Source organism: Ixodes scapularis, unplaced genomic scaffold, assembly GCF_016920785.2.
Source record: "Ixodes scapularis isolate PalLabHiFi unplaced genomic scaffold, ASM1692078v2 PGA_scaffold5__190_contigs__length_132052651, whole genome shotgun sequence".
In the NCBI taxonomy this organism is placed as follows: domain Eukaryota; kingdom Metazoa; phylum Arthropoda; class Arachnida; order Ixodida; family Ixodidae; genus Ixodes; species Ixodes scapularis.
Genome location: NW_024609880.1, coordinates 109,667,851 through 109,689,764, shown reverse-complemented (window position 1 = coordinate 109,689,764; position 21,914 = coordinate 109,667,851). Strand labels below are relative to the sequence as shown.

General features: G+C 45.4%; 1 protein-coding gene across 1 annotated transcript in view; it reads right to left on the bottom strand.

Annotated features, from left to right (window-relative positions):
• Positions 1 to 2,188: 2,188 nt before the first annotated feature.
• LOC115320871 overlaps positions 2,189 to 21,914 on the bottom strand; it is a 31,846-nt gene continuing 12,120 nt past the window's right edge. The window contains exons 2-5 of the mRNA XM_040214584.2: positions 15,823 to 15,980; positions 7,901 to 7,980; positions 2,465 to 2,566; positions 2,189 to 2,373 (exon numbers count right to left, since the gene is read on the bottom strand). Of these exons, the coding sequence (XP_040070518.2) occupies positions 2,189 to 2,373; positions 2,465 to 2,566; positions 7,901 to 7,980; positions 15,823 to 15,980 (525 nt within the window). The remainder of the gene's footprint in view (positions 2,374 to 2,464; positions 2,567 to 7,900; positions 7,981 to 15,822; positions 15,981 to 21,914) is intronic.

Sequence of the window (21,914 nt, the reverse complement as noted above, 5' to 3'; positions counted from 1 at the left end):
CGTCAGCTGATCCAGTCAAACTGGTCCGGGAGGACGCTGGGAGCGTTTTTAAAAGTAAATCTGCCTCGTTCTGTTTCAAAATGTGGAAGTTTCCCGACGCATACCGTGAGTAAAAAGCTGCGGGTGTTTTCAACAAAATTACGTCGTTTTAATTGAACAATGGACTCCGAATTGTTGTCCTAACTCTGCCGTTTTTATGCTTCGTGTTGGACTGCGTTTGCACTGCGACGTGTTGCATCGTGCGGTGTGAATAAATTTGGGCACGATTTCGTACCTGCCTACAGATGCATGAACTGAGACCATTTTTACGTAGTGGACATAGTGCTTTTTTATTTTCTGTCTAGTCGCGGTCGTTAGATGCACACGGGGCGAATCTCGACGGCCTCCAGAGCGATATGACGAGAACGTAACTAGACACGTTGGTCGCTACGCGAACGCCCGATTGCCTCCAGCCAAATAGTATTCCTTTCGGGGCGACATGGCTGCTGGAAGGCTCACTGTCGGGATCACGCATCTGACATCTCCGAAAAGTCAGCATTTGCACGCGCAAACAAGCAAAACAAAAAACAAAAAAATACGCTAAGCAAGCAAAGAGGAAAACGAAAGAACCGCGCTATGAAAGCCAAAACCCCGCGTCGCTTCCTATCACTAACACCTGCGACAGCTGCTAAACACACACTACTTCACTTCAAGAAGTCTCACTCAAGCACCTGGGTCAGCACGAAACGACGAAACACTGATCACTTCGGCGAAACGATTAGTCGAGGTAGGCGAGACAGACGGGAGCAGAGACTTCGGCGGCCATGAAAGAATGGCGAAGCTTTTGTTTGTATGAATCCAAACGGAAGTGCCCGTCTTGTAAACCTTTTGTAAAGAATAATAACTCTCATCACATGGGTTATTCTTTAAACGTAAAAATATGCGGCTCAAAAGGAAATTGCAACATATAAGAAAGGTTTAACAACCAAGATCTAAGCTGTCAATCAAACTCTTAGCCAATGAGAACCTTTTGGGATTGACGTCACATAATCACAACTTCGTGGCGCGCGATTTAAAACGGACGAAATAGCCGCAAACTAAAATGAGTCTCACGCAATAAATATTGCTGTAAAAAATGAATTTTCTCGCGGAAAAATTGTTTTTTGACATGCTTGTCCCAATTAGGCTATTTAAAAAAATCTTTTTTTTCTTTGCAGTTACCCTTTAAGTCGAACCCTCTTGTGTGTCCCAGACGTCACTGTGGTCGCCCGCGGAGATCAGCCCGTTACTCAAAATTTGTTCAAAAGCGGCTTTTTTCTCTCTCCTGCTCATGGCCTTGACAGCACTGCGCGCAACTAAAGACTAGCAACTTGTATAGTCACGTGTCGGGCTTCACGCGCTGATTGGTTCACTCGGACCTTAGCCTACACCGTTTGTCAACGTGCGGTGAGACGATGTATAGTTGCAGATTTTTCGAACGCCTGGAGGCTACGATGGCGGAAGGTGTTTCTTCATAGAATAAATCTACATGTTATCGCCTACACGGGATTTTCAGTTTTAGGTGTTTATTGGCAGAGGCGATGCATAAAACATCTATTTTTCTGCACTAGTGCCTACCTGTCATTATCAATCAAATGTAAATCATTCGGAGAGGCCTTTTTTACTTGCGAGTCTCCAACTTAGCATCAAATTACGTTCAAATTAGGTAGCACTGAACTTATTTTATTAAAAATCACACACGATACCAGCAGCGTAAGACGTTTCATTGCAGTACTGAGAATTTACATTTTTGTCCAGATTAAACAAATGTTGATTGTGCACGAAACTAGGCACTGTTTGGAACACTCCTTTTTAGTTGGAACAAAACTTTGGTGCCAAGAGTGCCCCTGTTTTCGTGGACGTACCAATGGATATAAGCCTTCGAGACACCGACGATTACCAGCGAATTTAGAGCACGACCTCAGTAAACTGAACATGCCACATAACTTATGGTTTATCGTACACACATAGTACGTGTCTACGTTGCAATATAAATAAAAGCAACGCCAAATAAATCTGTCGAAATACGCCTCTTATGCAGCTTGTTTTATTCTAGATTCCTGTGTTAGGCTACTTCGATTGATCTGTATTTTCTTCCGCCAAAAAGCAAACTGTACTGCTTTTCTTACCACTTAAAGTAGCGGAAAACAAGACAATGTCACATTAACCTTCATGAAGATTTAATGTCCTTACCTCCCAGGGCTGCGGGACTCCTGAGAATGTAACATTGCGGCTCGCTGTATACCACATACATGTCTATATACTGAGGATCTTCCTGAGAACGGAAGAGGCTGTCGAGGATACTTTCGGTTGAATGAGATTCTGCTGTACGCGACTGAGGCTTCGCAGCAACACCTGCGTGGGAAAATAATTTTTGCAATGAAACTGGTAAATACCACAAAAACAAAAATGCTCCACGTTTGTCGAGCATGAAACCTTAACTTACCCCTATCAGGAAATGGAGTACCTATGGAATAGCAGGTGGAGTTATCACACTCCACGTACGTGTAGCTTCCTGGGGGAACTGGAGTAGCACTCGGGAGTGTTCCTGGTTTTCGGGTACAAAAACATTGTATCGCACTTTCAAAATAGTTTAGACGGTTACGCAGCTAAAATCTTCAAGACTGCACACTAATACTGACCTGGCAGTGAAGCAAATCCGCAAAGTAACTAATTACAACTATGTACGTTACTGTAATTGGTAACATCTTTCTAAACTAAATAAGCTAGAATAAATTGTTCGTAACTATAGCGATAACTTCGTTATAACTTGTAACTTGGCATAGTTACATTTAATTTCCGAATTTTCACTTTTGAGCAACATCGCCGAACACTTTAAATCCGGAGAAGCACCTGTTGGTGAGAATGCTTGACTTATTACTAGATTCATTTTATTTGACCATCGAATTTTGTTAATATTTAGTGATAAATAAAAAGCCTGACTTGACTGAAAATGACAATACAATATTATTGCGGAGCCTCGTGGTCATTACTTTTAAAATTGAAGCAATCGGTTGCCACTTTCAGAAATTTGACTCATGCGACGATTGTCTGAAACAGGCTAAGATATAACCACAGTGCAGTAAGTACAGTAAGTACGAAGATGTTGAACAAGACCCGCTAAAGCTTCTTCGCTGCAGGTGTTCTCCAGTGCAGAACAAAATGACAGAACATATTTAGATTCAAATAGAGCGAATCTGAACAAGTTGTAATTCAAGGGTGCCAGCGAGCTGCTTAAGAGCTGCCATGTTTAACCCTAGAGAGTTGGGAAACAGAAAAACAGGACAACACGAATCTCCAAACACAGCTAAAGTTTATTTTACGAAACACAACCTTCAATTCACAAACAAGAGACAGGAAACCAAGCAGACCAAAGGAAGACATGAAGGATAGCGATGACGTCAGGCGTAACTAACCGGAATACACGTATCCAAAGAGGGCACACATCAGCCTCCAAACCAGATTCCGCAACAAAGAGACGATAGACTGCACCGTGCGACGGACAGAAACTGAGGACATAGTCAAAGTGAATAACCCAATGATCACGAAGCAAGAGAAGGAATGAGGACAACCAACTACCACTGAAACCAGAATGAAACGGCTGTAATTAAGGGATGCTTTCATGCAGTTGTCTAGAGAAACGAACATGTCGCTAAAACAACAAGCGTGCCCATGAATCATCAACGACTATTTCACTGAACGTTTGTAACAGTCCCTTTCCCTGTGGAGCACTTCAGTATTTTTCCAAACAACGACGCAATTGCTTCGGAAGATAGATGATTCGCTAATTGTGAACCTTCGGTTTTGTTTTTTACCGTTCGTTTGTGTTAAATTGAGTTGTGATTAAAAAACGTAGCCTTCTGACCCACGTAGCAAGAACCATACTTCACGGGAGTATTTTACATTACACCCAGATCGCAATCCGCCGTAGGGTCCCTGATTTTTGTTACAACCTGCCTTCTGTGACGAAAAAAGTGCAAGCCGGTCGAGCCGAAAATCTGGTTTAAAAACATCTGTGGCACAAAACGTCCGCGCTGGTGCTTTAGGTTATGGGAGACATGCAAATAAGACAAGCAACCCTGCTTTTCTCTGCTAGGACGCATTTCGGCAAGTTAGAATTTGTCAGCAAACGATGGATGACCGAAGACACGAACTTCCTGCTGTAGTCAGTGAAGAACTATATTGTCACGAATGGCGAGGTGACGAAACAAAGGATAACTGAGGAAACTTATATGTTTAATGGGGCGGAATTGTGCCCAAAACAAAAAGGAAACTCAAGATAACAACAGAGCGCCGCGGGCGTCGAAGTCGGCGTGACAGCAGGATCGAACGCATGTGACGAGACTGACTGCGGCTTGCCACTCAGAGCTCCTTTTGTACGCGCGTGGGCTTCGGGAACAATCACCGTAGAAGGTTCGTCGCGTAGAACATTCTAACCTCGAATCATCAACATGGCTTCCAAATTTACCAGAACACCGCATTACAGTGTCAACACACATGTGTACCCGCGGCCAGGCATCGAAACATGGCTTTTTGCGTGGAAGGCAAGCCCGATAACCGCTAGGCCACGAGTGACTTTCTTTTGGCCGGTCTAGATATCTATATTACAAAAGGATCACACTGATAAATTCACTTTATGAATATCATTTATGCGCTATCGTAAAATATAAAATTCTTTCAAGGTCTCAAGCACGTCGAAATTGACACCCAATCAGGCGCACAAACCAAATTGGCGTATAGAGATTATAGTGTGCAGATATATTCTATGAAATACATACGTACGGGCCGGGCATCCTAGGCCACGAGCGCGCTGCCTACTTGGTCAGCTACTCGCGCGGCAATGTACGAAGCTGCTTTTTCAAACCGGCGCCCAAACGGTGAGGACAAGGAAACCTGAATGGGTTTGTTAGCACCAGACTTGACAACTCCCCGCCTTACTGAATGACAACCTAATCTAAAGTGTAATGGCTCCCCCTCCGTTTCCCCACTCTCCAGGGTTATGGTCCCCTCTGAGCAGACAGGTTTTTGAGAACTAAACGGCGCGTCGGCCATCACAGCACTTTTGGCCGTACATCATGGGGTTGCTTACAAGAAACCGCAATGTAAAAAGGAGCCTCCGGTAAGCCTAAGCAGAGCGGCAACCGACGTTCTATTAGGGGCCTAGATTGTTCAGGGTCTCTTGGTTTCACATATGGTACCTGAAACGAGTCTCTGACTGGTCTCTCTAGCGTCCTTTCTAGCCCATACATATGAAGTGGTGCCGAAGTGGACACAAATAACGTTACAGAAGCCGGAGTGTCTTGCTGTCAGATGTCGCGATCCTGGTGGTTGATCGTAGAAAAGCTGGCAAAAAGCACGAGCGAACGCGAGCACCACTGTCGTCGCGGCGTCCCAACTTCTGGCTACCGAAGCTTCCATTGGCTGCCACATTGGAGGGCGATCTGCAATAGAACAGGCGACTGTCACGTCCGCCACCGCTGCTGGGACATTTCCAGGATCGGGGCCGGCGAAAGCATGACACTTGTATGAGGTTATCAGGCGGAAATCGAGGGACCACTTTTTTGGACGTGGTAAACACACCATTCTGAGACGTGTTCCAAACACCGTTGTTTCACTGGATATCCGAGTGAAACGGTGACTGCTGCTCTGCTTAGGCCTACCGGAGGCTCCATTTCAACTTTGTGCTAGCTTCGGACAAAAGTGCGCTTCGGGTGTAACTGCGATGTAATTTGGTTAACAATAGTGAATTTACGGGTAGTTGGTTGTTGACCGACATGATAAAAGAGTAGCAGAAAAAAGGCGAGACACAGATGAAGCAAAGCACAAGACGATGTGGCGTTTTCGAGGTGACGATCTCAGGTGCGAAAACAGGATTCGGGGATGTGGCTCACTGAACGCGTAGCCCCGAAGAAACAGACCTGGAATGGGATTTCTGAATTATAACTTTTATGTACAGACTAAATATACAGATGGCATGGTCGACTGGTTAATCGGCATCTTCGGGCTTTCTGAGGCCATGTAATATAGTCCTCCGAGGTCGGGAAGGCCCGCTGAGTGAGAGGAGCCTTCCCCGGAGTTCAAGTGTTCACGTAATGTTCGAATTGCGGGGGTGGCTGATGCTATTGCCCTGTGTTCTTTCAACGAGGTACAAATGAAGCATGCCGTAGCCGCTCTTTTCATGTTGCGGTGTCTGATTCAAGGTGTCGACGCTTTGCCGTTCGAACTAAAACACAACACCGACATACCCACACATACACACACAGACAAACACACGCACACCGGCGTTTCTCCTTGCAAGGGCTGGCGTTCACGATCCTCTCGTGGCTTCCGGAAGACTTTCTTTTTGTGTTTAAAGCCCTCAGAGAGGGCCACACCGGCCCGGTGTCTCAAGGGCTGGTTTCGGGGATCTGAGCGTGATTCTGCCTAGCGTCGTTGGCCCACGCCAAGCCGAACGCGGTAAGGAGCTTTGCTGCCGTTGACGACAAGTGAAGGCCAACTCCAGGACTTAGCCAGGAAGGTAGTCGCAACAACGAGCGCTAACTTGCAACTAAAAGGCTCACTGAAAAATTGCCCCGTGCAAACGTATGGCACGGATGTCACAGCTAGCTTGAAGAGTAAAAACTACCCAGCGTCCATGCAAAAACCGACAAACTTTCGTAATTAAAGGCGGAAATAGAAATAATGTCATGATTAATGCACGTGCACTGCAGATTAAACAGCATCATGACATAACGGGAAGGGTGCATAAAGTTCATGAAAAATAACCCGGTATATAGAAACATTTTTGGTTACCCTACGCAACCAAAATACACAAAGGGCTAAACCCCACCGATAAAATTGTACTTTTTTATCAAATGAAAAGATGCGATTTAATACACGAGCCTTGTTCACAATGGTGTATCAGAGCCGCTACTAGCATCTACTTTTCTACACCCGGTCAAATACACGTCGTTGAAAAGAGGTCAACATCCACAACTTTGCCATGAATTTGCAGCTCTGAACCAAAATCATTGGTAAGTGAGGCCGCGTGTTCTCGCAATCTGTCATTAAGAAAGCATTCGATTTGAGCTATATACACCCTGCCACACCTGAAATGGATTTTATAAACTGCTTCAGTCGCACAGGGCAATGTTACTGGTTGGGACCCAAAACAGGGCTTTCGATTGGTCCTGCCCGGTGACGTGGTATTGTGTTATTTTCAGCAGTGCCCTTTTGACAGAATCTTACACTTCAAATCAGGCTGGTACTCTGCTGCCCTCCTTCGGCGTCGTTTGCCTCTTTGTTCTCGGCAGTTTATCTGTCGTGGCTTGCGTGGTAGCAGAGATAGTGTGCTCACAAAAAACGAAAGCTGGTATTTATTGCCAAAGAGATAATGAAGTCTCAAAGAGGGAGGTGTTACCTATGCTCCAGGTGAATTTTGCAGGCTTGGCATTTATAGAAAATAGAAAAACCTAAGGTTGAAACATCATATGCATTTCTGTTCTAATTTACTTTTTGGCAGAAAATTTTGTGCGAGAAAATGTATTTTTTAACGTTGAAATGTTTTTGTTATTTTGATGTGTAATTGTATTGTCTATAGAATTGCCTTTTCTCGATATCTAGCTTAACTTGCCGTATGGGCATTCGACATCACATTAATAGACAACATTTGCGGATCGCAATTATAATATTTCTTTAAAACTTTTTTTAATGAAGTCACTTTTTTTAGAAACTTAGGAAACGCAGGATACTATAGAATTGGTCTATAAGGCTGAGGCTTTGAATTTATTCATTTCTAATGGGGGGCATAAATCGCCCTAGAAATTGGAATCACCTTGGATGAGGGGTTAAAAAGTTTACACTCCCAAGCCGTATCCCCCCTCCCCTTCCGAGTGTTACGTACCTTTCAAGTTTGCCCGTATAACGTTTTCAAGCGGGTAGTCAGTTTGACTTAGAGCTCTCACTTGTATTGTGGCATTCTCGCTGAAATGTAAAGAAAAAATATTTACGAGAAAATTAAATTTCAAAATGTATGTAGGGTCAGCGCCTCGTTTTAACGCACGAATTTCGGTCGCAGCCGGACTAGAACATTGGTTCTCTCCCTGTTCTAACGTCCCTCTCTTTCTCAGCCAGTGTTTCTTTGCAATACGAGCTAGATGACTAGGCCTGTATCTTTCCCGACATACGTCATCACCAGTGGCCCCACGCAATGCCGCTTGCCTCGAGTGAGCATCACCTCCAGCGCCGCTTGCAGTATCTCACAACGAGCGCACCCTAGCACGCGATGACGGCCTAAGATGGATCCATCTGGCGCCCTGCGGCGAGAGCGTCAGCGTATTTGCCGCCTAGGGAGGCTCGGGGGTCCACAGTGACGTAGTGCGCCGGCGTTGTCTTCTTGTTCCACGTGGTATTGCTCTTTCGGCACGTCGAGCAAGCGCATACATATACTCAGCGCATTGCCGCTTCTCTTAGGCTATCTCCTCCTCGTGCAGCCTGCTCCTTCCTCTTGAGAGGCGTTGTGAAGACTACGGCGCACTGAGTGGGCGCCTCCTAGCGCAACCCGCGGATGTGTGCGATAAGGAGACGAAGACAAGAGGTGTACCTCGCTCTCCTGCTCATGTTCACGTCCTTCCATTTATTCGCCGCGATTTAGTGATGGGTGAATGAAAAAAAATTAAAGCCGTTTACAGCTCCCTGTAACACCTGCAGCAGTTGAGGAGGAGGATGGAAGAGTACTGAGGGGACGGTATACCCCTCCTCCCTACTCCTCACCCCGTCATCCTGCCTGCTACTCCGCCACAAGGGACACGTGGCCTCACGTGGCCCACGCGACCCCCGTGAGGTCACGTGACCCTCCATAGGTTAAGTGACCCCCTTGAGGTCACGCGGCCCCCGCGAGGTTACGTGACCTCAGGGCGGTCACGTGATCTCAGGCCGGGGGGGGGGGGGGTCACGTGACCTCACAGTTACGCCGACGCCGCTCAAGCCAGAAACGGGCGCCTAAGAGCTGCGCTCCAATATACCTCGCTGTAGACGTTTGCAAGTACGGCCACTAGCGCCGCCATCTTGCTGCTGGTGTGGGCATATCGACTGATGGTCAAGCACTGCTGAGGCGTTTCCGCGGTTTCCAGACTGGTTGCCCAACAAGATGCATGGATGAATGCTATCGGATGTTCCCTTCATTTTGGGCGGTACCTTGCGCCATGCGCCACCTAACTGAGAAGTTAAGACCCAAAAGCATGATTTCTTCCCTTCGCCAATTTGCTTTGTTTCTGCAATTTCGTAACTCTCACCAGACGATGTGGCATATCAACAAGGCGTTTTCCATCCACCGTGGCCAGACTAGCTTTCGAAGCATGGCCGGTTGCAAACGTCTATATCACGCGCTACTTGTTCGGCCGAATGAATTATTTCTGACTGCCTGACAGAACTATCATGTTTTTTGCTCTTAGGCGCCCCTTTCCGGCTTGAGCAGCGCTGCCGTCGCCTTCGGTGTAGCCAAGGTCACCCCAAGGTCACGTGACCCCCCAGATCATGTGACAGCAAGGTCACGCGACCCCGCCCAAAGTCACGTGACTTCTCCCAAGGTCCCGTGACCCCCCCTCCCCGGGGCCACGTGACCCCCCGAAGTCACGTGACTCCCCTGAAGTAACGTGACCCCCGAGGTCACATGAACCCCCAAGGTCACGTGACCCCCCCCGCCGAGTCACGTGAGCCCCCGATGTCGTCATCGTCACTGATGACGTCACCGGCATCCACGTCGTCATCGTAACTGATGACGTCATCAGTGACGTCACTGATGACGTCACCGGCATCCGCATCATCATCGTCATCATCACTGATGACGTCACCGACATCTGCATCGTCATCGTCATCATCACTAATGACGTCATCAGTGATGTCACTGATGTCGTCACCGGCATCCGCATCGTCATCATCGCTGGTGACGTCATCCGTGACGTCACTAATGACGTCATCGGTATCCGCATCGTCATCGTCACTGATGACGTCATCAGTGGCGTCACTGATGACATCATCGGCATTGTCATCGTCACGTGACCCCCCAAGGTCACGTGACCCCTCCCCTCCGGTCAGTTCACCCCCCTCCCCCCCCCAGTACCCTTCCCTCCTCCTCCTCAAGAGCTGTGCTCTATTCGGCGTTACAGGGAGTTGTAAACGGCTTTCACTTTTTTAATTGATTCGTAATGTTTTCTTCTTTCGGCTCTCTGTACCTTACTAATTGTGACTCTGTTCAACGGTCTGACGCCGACACCTTGCACCAAACAATCTTTGTGTCTGATAAAGCAATTTGCTCGCAAGATCATACATTTTAGGAATTATTAAAAACATTTTTTTTTTTAAGTTTTTGCCGTTTCCAAAAGATTCGTCACCTCTCGGCGCACACTGCGTTCGCAACTATACTCTACGAGGATGCCGCCGTTTGTTCGCGCTTTCAGCGAGGCTCTTTTTGCGTACATTGCGGGACGACGGACCAGCCACCGATGGGCGAGCCAAATGCGGTGACGGTCGTCGCCTATGAGCGCGCAGGCGGGCTTTCGAAAGGGTGGCATCGGCAGTCATCGGCAGCCGTGTGAAACCCGTTTGAACAGCTTCACAGTGCGCTCCACGCCGTTCCTATCTCAGTCGTCGACCTGCCTTCACCGCACTGCGGCGTCCGAAAGCACAAGCTATAGCGCGGGAACGCTGGGACCACCATGCGGACGCCTTCCAGATGGAGTCACCGGGGCCGCAGAGCAGGCTAATGAGCAGGGTTGTATGCGGTACCAATAAAAGAAGCAACAAAATAGGTTCCTTGCAATGAAAAGAACGCGTTGCCGACCTACGTTACGTCAAAATAGATATAACGCGTAAACTTTGCCGTTAATAGGAAGCTTTCGTAGATGGTTTCCGCTGTACCGCAATGTTCTCCGCAAGCCGATACGAGATCCGGGATTCTGCATGCAAGGCTAGCGCCGCGCATGCGCAGTAGTGGCGTCTTCGTTGCGGAGAGCGGAGCGGAGGTGAGAAAACGGTCTACGAAAACTTCCTATTTATAAGAAGTAACGCACGTTAGTTGAACGTAACTTTTTAATTATGAATTAACGCGTCTTATTCTTTTCACCTTACGTATGCATATGCATATGCGTCCGCAAGAAAAATTAGGTCAATCCCGAAATTCAATATAGTGACCCTATCTTTTTACGGTTGCACCTAAATACTCCAAAAAAGAAATGCAAAAAACAAACGCTAAAGAGCAAACAAAATAACTTAGATGCTTTGGCGCTTAGAAGCAATAAAATAGTAGTGTATAATTTTGCTTAAGTTTTCGGAAGATATTTAACGTGTAAGGTAACTGTCACCCATTAGTCGGAATAAGTAACCTAAGTACGTTACGCGTTACCGTTTTGAATAAGTAACGAGTATGATACGACGTTACCGATTAAAGCAACGCATTACCGGTAACACCGTTACAAATAACGAGTTACCGCAAACAATGCTTACGAGCAACTTTCGAACTGCCGTCAAGTGCGCCCTCCAAGGAGTATCCCACTCCCATGTTTACTCAACACTTGTTGCTGTCCGCGACTCTTTGAGCGAAAAAGCACTGCGCCACGTTTTAATAAAAATAAAATAAGAAAACGAGGATTTATTTGCGTTTCGTTAATTGAGGATATTTTAGATACCATCGTTGATAAAGAAAGGTTTTGGGTGCGTTGTACGCGAGTTGCTAAAAACTTTACATAGCTCGGCGAGTTTTGTGCTGCGAGGAACAAGGCCAATACCCTCTTACACTTCGCTAAACGGCTTTATTTATAAAAAAAAATGATCAGAAAGTCGTTTTGTTATTTCACAAACTTGACCATTTGCCAAAGGTCTCAAGGCGACCACAGCTAGCGCTCAATTCATGACGTCACGTACAAGAATTTTGCCGACAATAGTAAGAAAACTGAAAAAGCTTAACGTTTTTTTTTGTTTTTTTCTTGCTACTTTGTCAGACAAATATCACAGTGGCGATGTTCAGGAAGTAACCTTGAAATGTGCCAATTACCCTTCTGCTATCTTTAGGATCGGGATGAAGGTTTCCAGTCAGCTCTGTTTAGTATAAAGTGGACTATATCAATTGAAGCCGGTGGAAGTACCGTTAGTTTTCTCGAAAGAAAATTTGTGTCTTTAAACCATATTTTTATTTTTTTTTATGCTTATTGGCTTTATAAGGGCACGTGAGCATACGAAAGAGTTGAAAGTGACATATTTTTAAGGGCGGTATACTAACTTTGATGGATAATTACCGCCCCATATAAATATCGCCTGTCTTGGGGCACCTTTTGGAGAAGCAACCTACTTTCAGTGATGAATAGATTTTTGTACAACCACCCCATGATATCCGAATCGCAACACGGTTCTGTACCTGAGAAGGGTACGCTGCTGTTCTTAGTTGACGTCGAAGATTATTGTTTTTGGGCGTGTCAAATGCCTTTGATCCCGTTAATCACTCTATTCCGTTGCTTAAATTATAAGTTTGAGTTTTGGGGACCCTTTCATTCACTATTGTCAGACATGTTATCTGGACTATCACCGTGTGTGCAAGTGCGCCGGGAAGTGAATAACCTTTGTTTTCTGCGAGCGGGGGTTCCACGGTGTTTTGCGCCATCGCCCCTTTTATTTATGCTTCGTTTCAGCTTAAGTTCGGGCGCAGCCGACGCTATTCGCTAATGGGACCAAAAGATGACGCGTGGAAAGCTCAAGTCACTGGGCCTTTTTTGTTTGTGATTCGTTCAGCAATGATAGAACACGTAAAAAAACACGACGAACATCTTGATGCTATCTTTTTAACGGTGTCTGGGTGGTACCATCAGCTCGTAGCGTCGGCCGTGTATGGACATAAGGTAAAACGAAGTATAACATTTATGTCGACAATCTTGTTTCTGTCATTTCTGGATGTATGCGCTATCGAAACGCTAACGACCCTTTGTTTTTTTTTTGGCATATTAATTTTGATAGCGCCCTTAATAATTTGGAACCTAATGTCAACGAGGTTAAGCATACGAGAGCTATGTTGACGCACTGCCGTAATCCTCTAAAAATCGGTTTCCTAGACACGCCCTTTTTCTTGCTCGGTGTAGAATATGTCCTGTATTCGTGATAGTATTCAATGGGTCGGTAGCACAATGTACGCAGGACTTATGTTTGAACAGATATACTGGAATAAGCACATGGCCCACAACTGTCGTGCCTTCCGGTACGTATCTTTTCTGTTATATAATATTAGCATTTTTTTTTTGTTTCCTTTGGCGTCCCAACAATTTTAGTTCATGCCTCGGCGTACAGTGTACTCAGGTACGGGGCGACTGTGTTTGCTCACGGTGCAGGGCTGCGGCATGCCGAGGTGAACAATATTCTCAAATGCATTTTGAAAAGCGTGGCATATAACTCAGTATTCTCTAACTGCACGAATATTTTTAGCGATATCGAAATGTCAAATTTTTATTGCTTATTCAGGAAAGCAGTCGTACTCCAGTATTTTTGAACCCAGAACTGTAGCTTCATATAAACCGTCTTGCTCTTTAATACAGGCCGCCCGTTTTAAACGTCCTCGCTGTTTCACGAAGTATGGGATGAGAACTGGAGCTTATTATGTTCCGGATATTTTCAATCAGGTCTCAGCGTCTGCCTTCCTTTAAGATTCGAGGACAAAACTAAAAGAATGGCTCTGCTGCTCTATTTTAGACACAGTGTTTCTCCTCGTTTGATTTTCGGTTTTCAATCAGCCTTGAATTCAATGTTTTTCTTCATGTTGAATTTGTTTCTGAATCAGCCTTGGACTCAGCGTTTCTATAAATCGCTATTTAACGTGTGGTATTTGATCTGTACTGTTTTTATTGATGGCTTGTTTTTTGGTGACTTCCCGGGTGGGACCTACAAGCCAATATAGGATTTGCCGTAGCCGTCAGCCCTCCTTAAACACGACGCTTGCAATTAATATTATTATCATTATATTTTTTATAATTATAATATACTTTTAATTTTATGTTTGTAATAATACTGATTATAGAAATTATTATTATAATTATAAACGGCAAATTCTCTTTGAGATATGGTGTCTCGTCCGGGGCCCTCAGAGGTCGTAACTGAAACCTCTATGTTTTTTTTTCTATTTTTGTCAATGTCGTGTCTAAGATTATCGCTAAGTTTCGCAATATGCAGATTATATTAAGATATTTTGTAAAATTCGCAATGCCAGTGATTGTAAGATGCTTCAGGAAGATGCCTGTTCATTCTATAATTGGTGCATGACTAAGAACCTCATCTTAAATAAGGCTAAAACTAAAGTAATGTCCTACACGAGAAGAACGCAGAACACATGTTTTCCCTACGGTATTCACTCAGAGGTTGTAAGTCCTATTAGCGAAGTCAGAGACCTTGCTGTGATATTTGTTTCTTCTCTCCGCTTTGAAGCACATATAGATCACATGAAAATATCCGCCTTGCCTACTCTGGGTGTTGCCGGTAGGATGTCTATAGAGTATTTTCGAACCCGAAAACGTTCTTTGTTCTCTATTTCGCGTTGCCTTGATCCCATCTGGAATACACCTCGGTAATGTGGAGCAGCATCTGACCCAGCACTTCCTTCAGGCTAGAGCGAGTGCCAAATACATTCCTGTTAATCTGCAGACGAAGGTACAGATCGCGACACTGTCAGAGCGAACACGACGTCGGCGCATTACGTTGCATGACTCCAAATAATACTTTCGTGGAAGTTTGTTGTTGGTGCCGTTCCTTAATTCCGCTGAATATGAAGGGGTCGCTGTCTTTTTAGGCACATATCTCTTCACTGATTGCAATGCCAATGTGCAACTTTACGTCATTATAAAAGTGTTTATGTCTTGTCCTATTTTTTATTGGGTTACGCATTTACCTCTTCATCTGTATTAAGTATAGAAAGTGTTTGGATGTGCTGGTACTAAAACCGAATGCTCGTTCTTAGGCACCAAATAAAGCCTATTCTTTATACTTGATGATTAATATTATTATTAATATTATTATTATTATTACCATTGTTATTATTATTGTTATTTTGATATTTTTTGGGTGACTGAATTTGTCAGATCTCACACTCTTGTATGAGGCTCGCTGAACCTGTCGTGATTGTGATGTTATATTCTTTATCAAGGTATATTCGTTCTTGTGGTAGTCTTCCTACTCTGCGTTCGGACCCTGTGTTCCGTTATTTCCTTGTTGTGTATATCGTATCTCTGTGCCACCATGCATTACATGTATCATATCTTTTACTCAATGTTTTGAGTTTTAGAGCACAGCTCTTAGGGGGCCGTTTCCAGCTTGAGCGTCGCCGGCGTCGCCGTCGGCGTCACCGTTGCCGTCGGCGAACCGCGCAGTGCATTATGGGTAAATTTACCCGCTAAATCTAGCGGCAAAATTGCCCCGCTAACTCTAGCGGAAAAATTTCCCCGCTAAAGTTGTCGGAAAAATTTCCCCGCTAAATCTAGCGGAAACATTTCCCCGCCAAATCTTGTGGAAAAAATTTCCCCGCTAAATCTAGCGGAAAACCTTTCCCTCTAAATCTAGCAGCAAACTTTCTCTGGGGGGTCACGTGACCCCCGAGGTCACGTGAGCCCCAAGGTCACGTGACCCCCACGTGACCTTGGGGAGCGGGTCATGTGACCCCACTAAGGTCACGTGATCTACCTTTTTGTAGTGTGTAAGCTTCGGTGTGCCAGTACCAAGACCTCATGGTCGTTCCTAGACACCTAATAAAAATTATTTTTGATTCTTGATTATTATTATTAAGATTAGTAAAGTACTTACTATATTTTTTTCTTTGGATTGTACAATCCGATTTTGTAAGTGGCGGTCTTGTTGGTTTTGTCTGTGATATTTGCTCTTACGTTTAAACATTTCTTATGAGGGAAATCGCTGCTGCGAAACATCAGGAAGTACGTATCTTTCGTTGTTTCCTCCAGGACCTGCAAACGACAAAACAGACCATGTCATTATTCCTCCCATTATTACAATAAGACGCATGGTAGCGCAAAAAAAGGCACTCACTCAGATTTAAGCATTCGTATAGTGTCGACAGTAAAAATCAGGCATTGCTCCACTTTATATTACCGCGAAGTAATGTTTATGCACGAAGTAAGGAGCGAATCGAACACCTGTACCTCTTACATTGGTTTCAACAGGATTACAACGTGAATGTGGACGGGTCATTGCTGTATTGACAAGCGCGTATTTGTGTGGCACTACAACATAAATATATGCTATAAGAAAAAATTCTGCACAGACGCAGCGAATCTTAAACATCCCCAGGACTCACAAAAAAGGTACGATTTTTCCGTAGTACTAAATGTATAACCCACAATTTAATTTGCGTTCGGCCATCCCATGTTTCTAGGCAATGACAGTTAATGAGTGTCTAGCGCTCCCTTGATTATGCTTACTCTTAGTCTAGACTTTTGTTGGTTGTTCATTCTTTTTGGATAAGAAAGTAATATGGTAGTTCAGAAAATGATCGGGCGATAATGGAAGCTTTTTTTTTATTTCGTGTACGTTATTTTGTGTCTATTATGGTTATCTGTGTCAATAATATGGGCGATCCTGTGTACAAGAAATGGTTATCGGTCTTGCATAAAACGGGGGGGGGGGGGGAAGGGGGGGGGAGTGCAGCTTCCTCCGGTGACTGCTAAGCTGGTATCACCTGCAGCAAAGAATCTTGTCACTGCGGCAACATGGAACAGCCTGCTGAACGAAGCACACTGCTCGCACGTGTCGCGCCTGGTCTGGTCCGCGCATCCGCGATGCGAAGAACCACCCGCTTTTTCTTTTTCCTGGGTCTTAATTTATCTTAATTGCTTCAGCCTATATTGACCTTATGCATGCGGCCGTCTTTGCTTTGGATGGACTGGTTTGGACCGGACTGGACTGGCTCTTGAGGCCGATGCGCGACTCCCTCCCGCCCCCCTCAGGGCCGGGGGTGGACGGTGCTCTTTGCATCCCTTGGGCGCCGCCGGCCAGTGTTTGCCCTGCCCTTTGGCTGCTGTTTCAGAAAGGGGGGGGCAAAACACGTGCCTTGCCGCCCCCTTTCTGAGAACTGGGGGTTAGGTGTTAACCCCCCCCCCCCCCCCCCCCCCCGGATGGCGCGCCAATGCAAAAAGTCGTCCCGCAGATTTCCAATTAGCCGCCGCTGTTGGCATGCACTCATCTTACGATGGCACCGGGACGTCACATAGTTTCCTTTCCTCGGTATGCACTACCTACGTGACAACGTGAAAGCCAGGGGCAGCGACGACACCGGTTGATCTAAACTGCCTGCTCCCGGGAGGAAAGATTGGCTCTTCGAAGACATCAGCATGCAAACCGTAGGCGGCGATCGACAGAAGGTGTGGCGGCTGCATCCGAAACCGCCGACGCCCGGAAGAACAGACTGGCTTCCTGAACACAGCAGTATTCGGACTGTTGCGAGATTGAAAATCCCATCCTTCTCTAAGTTGAAACCCTTCAGCAAGATGCTAAATCATGTTGGCGAAAATCAGCAGCGATTTCGGCGTAATTTATTTTTGTTCTTTTCGTAATGATTGTTTTTATTTTTACTTTAAATCGCTATACCTTTTTGGCGTTTTAAAAGAGCGTGCGAGCAGCTCCCGGCTTTCAAAGGTAGCCCATAGCGCCTGCAAAACGCCCCACGTAACTACATTAGTTACCGCGAATGCCGCCAGTATAGCAGTAGTGCGAGAAAACTACACCCTCCCGCGTTATATACAAGCCTGATTAACGCTATACGTGTAATACACTCCACAAAATTTAATGCGTGTACTCTCCCTCTAAGCACTTGGTAAAGCCAATCGCTGCATTCTAGGGAGGCGCTCGGCGAATGACGAGGAAGATATGTCTGGGCGCACAAAAACCGTCTACTTCATGACACTAAAGACTTAATCGCACGATGTATCTTTTCATCGCGCCACGGTTTAGAGAAAACCGAGATTTCGCGAAATCGCGCTTTTTCGCACCTAAAGTTTGACGAGCTAAACCTGTGACGTATTGAATCACGAGAATTTCGCCCAACCTCGTAATCTGCACCAGAAATATCAGGCGTTTCACATCAAAATGATATGAAGTAGGCACAGAGTGAAGAGGCAGTCGTCGTCGGATTCAGTTCACGGGGTGTCCTATATATCCTGCCAGACCCGGGAAAGACCGCGAACGTCAAAGAACAAGCCGATGATCTCGAAGCATTTTAAACATTTTTGAACACCTAAAAGAAAGTTATCCCCAGCCATCCTGTTTATATGCGGTGCTTGCACTCGTCGCGGCTGTTGATGAATCTGTACCACGCCACCAACCCGTATTGCTAAGTTCTAGCACATATCGCCCGTATACGCTGGAACGCACCGATCCTCTGCGTGTCGGTCGCCGTCATATTTGCTTGTCTCTTTTCGGCTTTGGCCCGGTCACGGAATGAGCCAAAGCTCAGACTCCTTCAAAATCTCGCTCTGCCTCGAATGTCAAACGTCAGAGCGAAGCCGCGCGGCCATTGGCACCGTCCGCGTTTCTTCTTCGGGTGATTGACAGGCCTTGGTGACGTTCAAGGAAAATATTGCTCCGAAGCGAGGTGCACACGCATCCTTTCTCAGAGGCGCGCAACTTTTCGGTCGCGTTAACACGGTTCATCTGTTTCCCGAAACCTAGTTTCGCGAGACATGATTTGCCAACAAGATGCATCGTATGAATAGACCTTAAAACGGAAGCTACAGTGCAGATTTTTTTTTTGTCAAGAAGTTTTGTAAGTTTTGACATTTGCCATTCTTTTTCCGCATATTGCATCGACTTTCTCCACCAAGGGCTTTGAAGGAAAGCAGATGCACCAAATTCACGAGTGATGTTTTCTGAAACCAAGCATTAGCTTTGCCACTTCATTTATTTCCACATCGCATAGGGGACATCATTGTATTGGGGTTTCGTAATACAATACAGTTTTTCAAACAAAGACAAAAAAATATTTTTTGAAAGGGCAGTTTTTTTTCGAAAGTATATTATAAATACAGGAATGTTGTAAGCGAGATGTAAATAAGAGGACATATTATAACTCCGGAGAAATTAGAAATATAACAAAAAGGTAGATAACGCTGATTTTAAAGTTCCTCTGACGATGTATTCTGGTGGACTATTTTAGTCATGAATCGATCTTAGAAAGAAGTAGCTTTTGTATAACGTATTGTATGCTGTTGTAAGTTAGCAAGCTGTCCAATTTTATGTTCCCTTTCGACGTTTGAAAAATATTGTCTTTTAAGTATGAATAATTGTATCAACGGAATGTTTGAACACGTTCGTTCTGCACAGCAACTCTTAAACCTTTTTTGAGCGGTCTCGACTGCCAGATATAAAGTGGGACGCAGTATGTAATTGTTTGTGTCCCTATCATAAGCAGTGTACATAGCTGCAATTAACAGACTGGAAAACCCGGGAAACCCAGCGGATAATTTTCTCTACAAAAGGCACCAAACCGCCTGTCAATCTCTAAACTAAGCGGGCCGACGTGATTCCTTTGCAGGACTCAGGACTGGTGCGGTCTGGCTGTACCAGGCGTTACCAATAAACTTCCAATTCGGGGACATACAGCAGACGACACCACTGGCATCATCCATTCACTTCTTTTCAGGAAAGATCACTAGATGGGTTGTTTCGTGTGCTCAGTGTACTGGAAACAAGCTTATTGAGAACTATATGCCCGATGGGGTGGTTGTGTTGGAACAATCATCAAAATTACAAACGCGCTTTTGTCAAGCGCTTACTTACGCCTTGAAAAGAAAGTAGTTTGTGGTTTGGATGAATGACGTGCACCAGGGAAAAAGGTCTCTTTTTATGTCGAAGATGGAGCGAAAAACCACTCTTCAATAATACTGCCACAAAATCTTGTCCAAAGTAAATGCCCCTTTGAGTCCCACCCTTACTATTTCCTGTGGAACTTGGCCGTCGAATCAGTTTAGCCGAGTGCTCTGAAGCTTCATATCGTGAACCTGCTCGTTATGAACACAGCTACTGGATGCAGTACTAGAGTAGCGTCTGTAACCGGTATGATATATCTTAATGATCTGGGGGAAGGTTATGGTTTTGGTGTATTTATATTTCTTCTTTTAACCCTATCTCTTCAATATGAAAGGTGCACATGATTCACACTTCATTACAAAAAAAGAAACTGCAAGTATTTTAAGATTTTAATTGATAAAACACGGCAGAACTATGGGAACTTTGTGGTTTCTGTGACGCAACCTAAACCATAAGTGGTGCGCGTATCAGGTCTTACGTTATTGTCCAGTTTCAGCCAGACGTAAAGAGTAATCTGGCAACCTCAATAAACCAGTTTCTTTAGAAGACAAACTCAATACATGGTGTCAGAAGTGACTCGTTCCGCGAAAAGAGCTAGCGATAAACTAAGAATGAAGCTGAACTATGGACGTGCTCAAGACTCCCGAGGGCCCGAACTCGGCAGGAAACGTACCGGAGAAACGGCAACGGTTCAGACAACGTGTGGAACTGTACCTAAGGGTGACAGAGACCATCAAGCGAAGCAACAAACAAAGGGCAGCCATCCTGCTTCATGTGGCGGGACCCGATGCCATCAAACTCTACAACACGTTTACCTTCGCACTTCAAGAAAAAGATGACTACCAGAGAGTACTGCAGAAGTTTGAAAAGAACTGCAAGCCCCGAAACGATAAAACATACGAGCGGTACGTTTTTCATTCACGAAAGCAAGAAAGCGATGAGCCGTTTGAACGGTTCGTGCGAGAGCTACAACTGAAAGTGAAATCGTGCAACTTCTCGACTTTGTCGGACTCCATGGTACGATATCAAATCGTACGTGGGGCAACGGACAAAAACTGCAATAGCGTTTGTTGCGTGAGGAAGATCTGACGTTGGAAAAGGCCATACAGCTCGGAAAGGCCTATAAAATTTTCCAGGCACAAAATGAAACTCTTGGCGGTCCCCGACGTGTCAACGCAGTAGACAAAAAGAGGAGAGCGGACATGCTTGAGCGGAACGTCCAGCCGACGGGAAAACAATTGTCCTATGTGCGACCGCAAGCACGACCCACGGAAGTGTCCGGCATACAAGACAAAGTTCAACAAGTGCCGGGATGAATCACTTCGCTGTGTGTTGCAAGACGAAGGCGGTGGTGGGTGACATAAGAAAACAGGACGACAGCGACTGCTGCGTTCTTCAAATCAGCATATGCAAGATTCGAAACAGAGATGATGAGTGGCTGGTCAAGGCCCTTTTAGAAAACAAAGAAGTGGAACTCAAAGGAAACAGCGCTTACATTCAGTACTTTATCGTGAAAAAAGGACGACAGCCCATAATGGGATTAGCAGCTACTGAACTTTTGGGGCTGGCCCAGCGAGTGCCCACGGCGGAAGAAACTATGGCCGGAGAAGTAGAACACATGTTTCCTAAGCCGTTTGAGAGACTGGGGTGCGTGGGACGGGAGTGTAAGGATTCCTTAAAGAAGGAGCAGAGCCAGTGGTTCAGCCGACGAAAAGAAAAGTTCCACAAACTCCGAAAGAACCGCTCAAGAGAGAACTCCAGAGAATGGAAGAGACTGGAGTCATCGCCCATGTCAATGTACCAACTGATTGGGTAAGCCTAATTGTGATACTCACGAAGAAAGTAGGTGCTCTTAAAATCTGCATAGATCTAACATCCAAGGCAAGTGAATGAATCCATCAAACGGCAGCACTACCAAATGCCACGCCATGAAGACAATGAAGCAGAACAAGTTCTTCTCAAGGATGGATGCAAATCGTGGGTACCAACATATACCACTAAACTAGAAGGTCTCTCTAATATGCACGTTTTGTACGCCATTTCGAAGTTACCGATTTCGTAGACTAACATTTGTCATC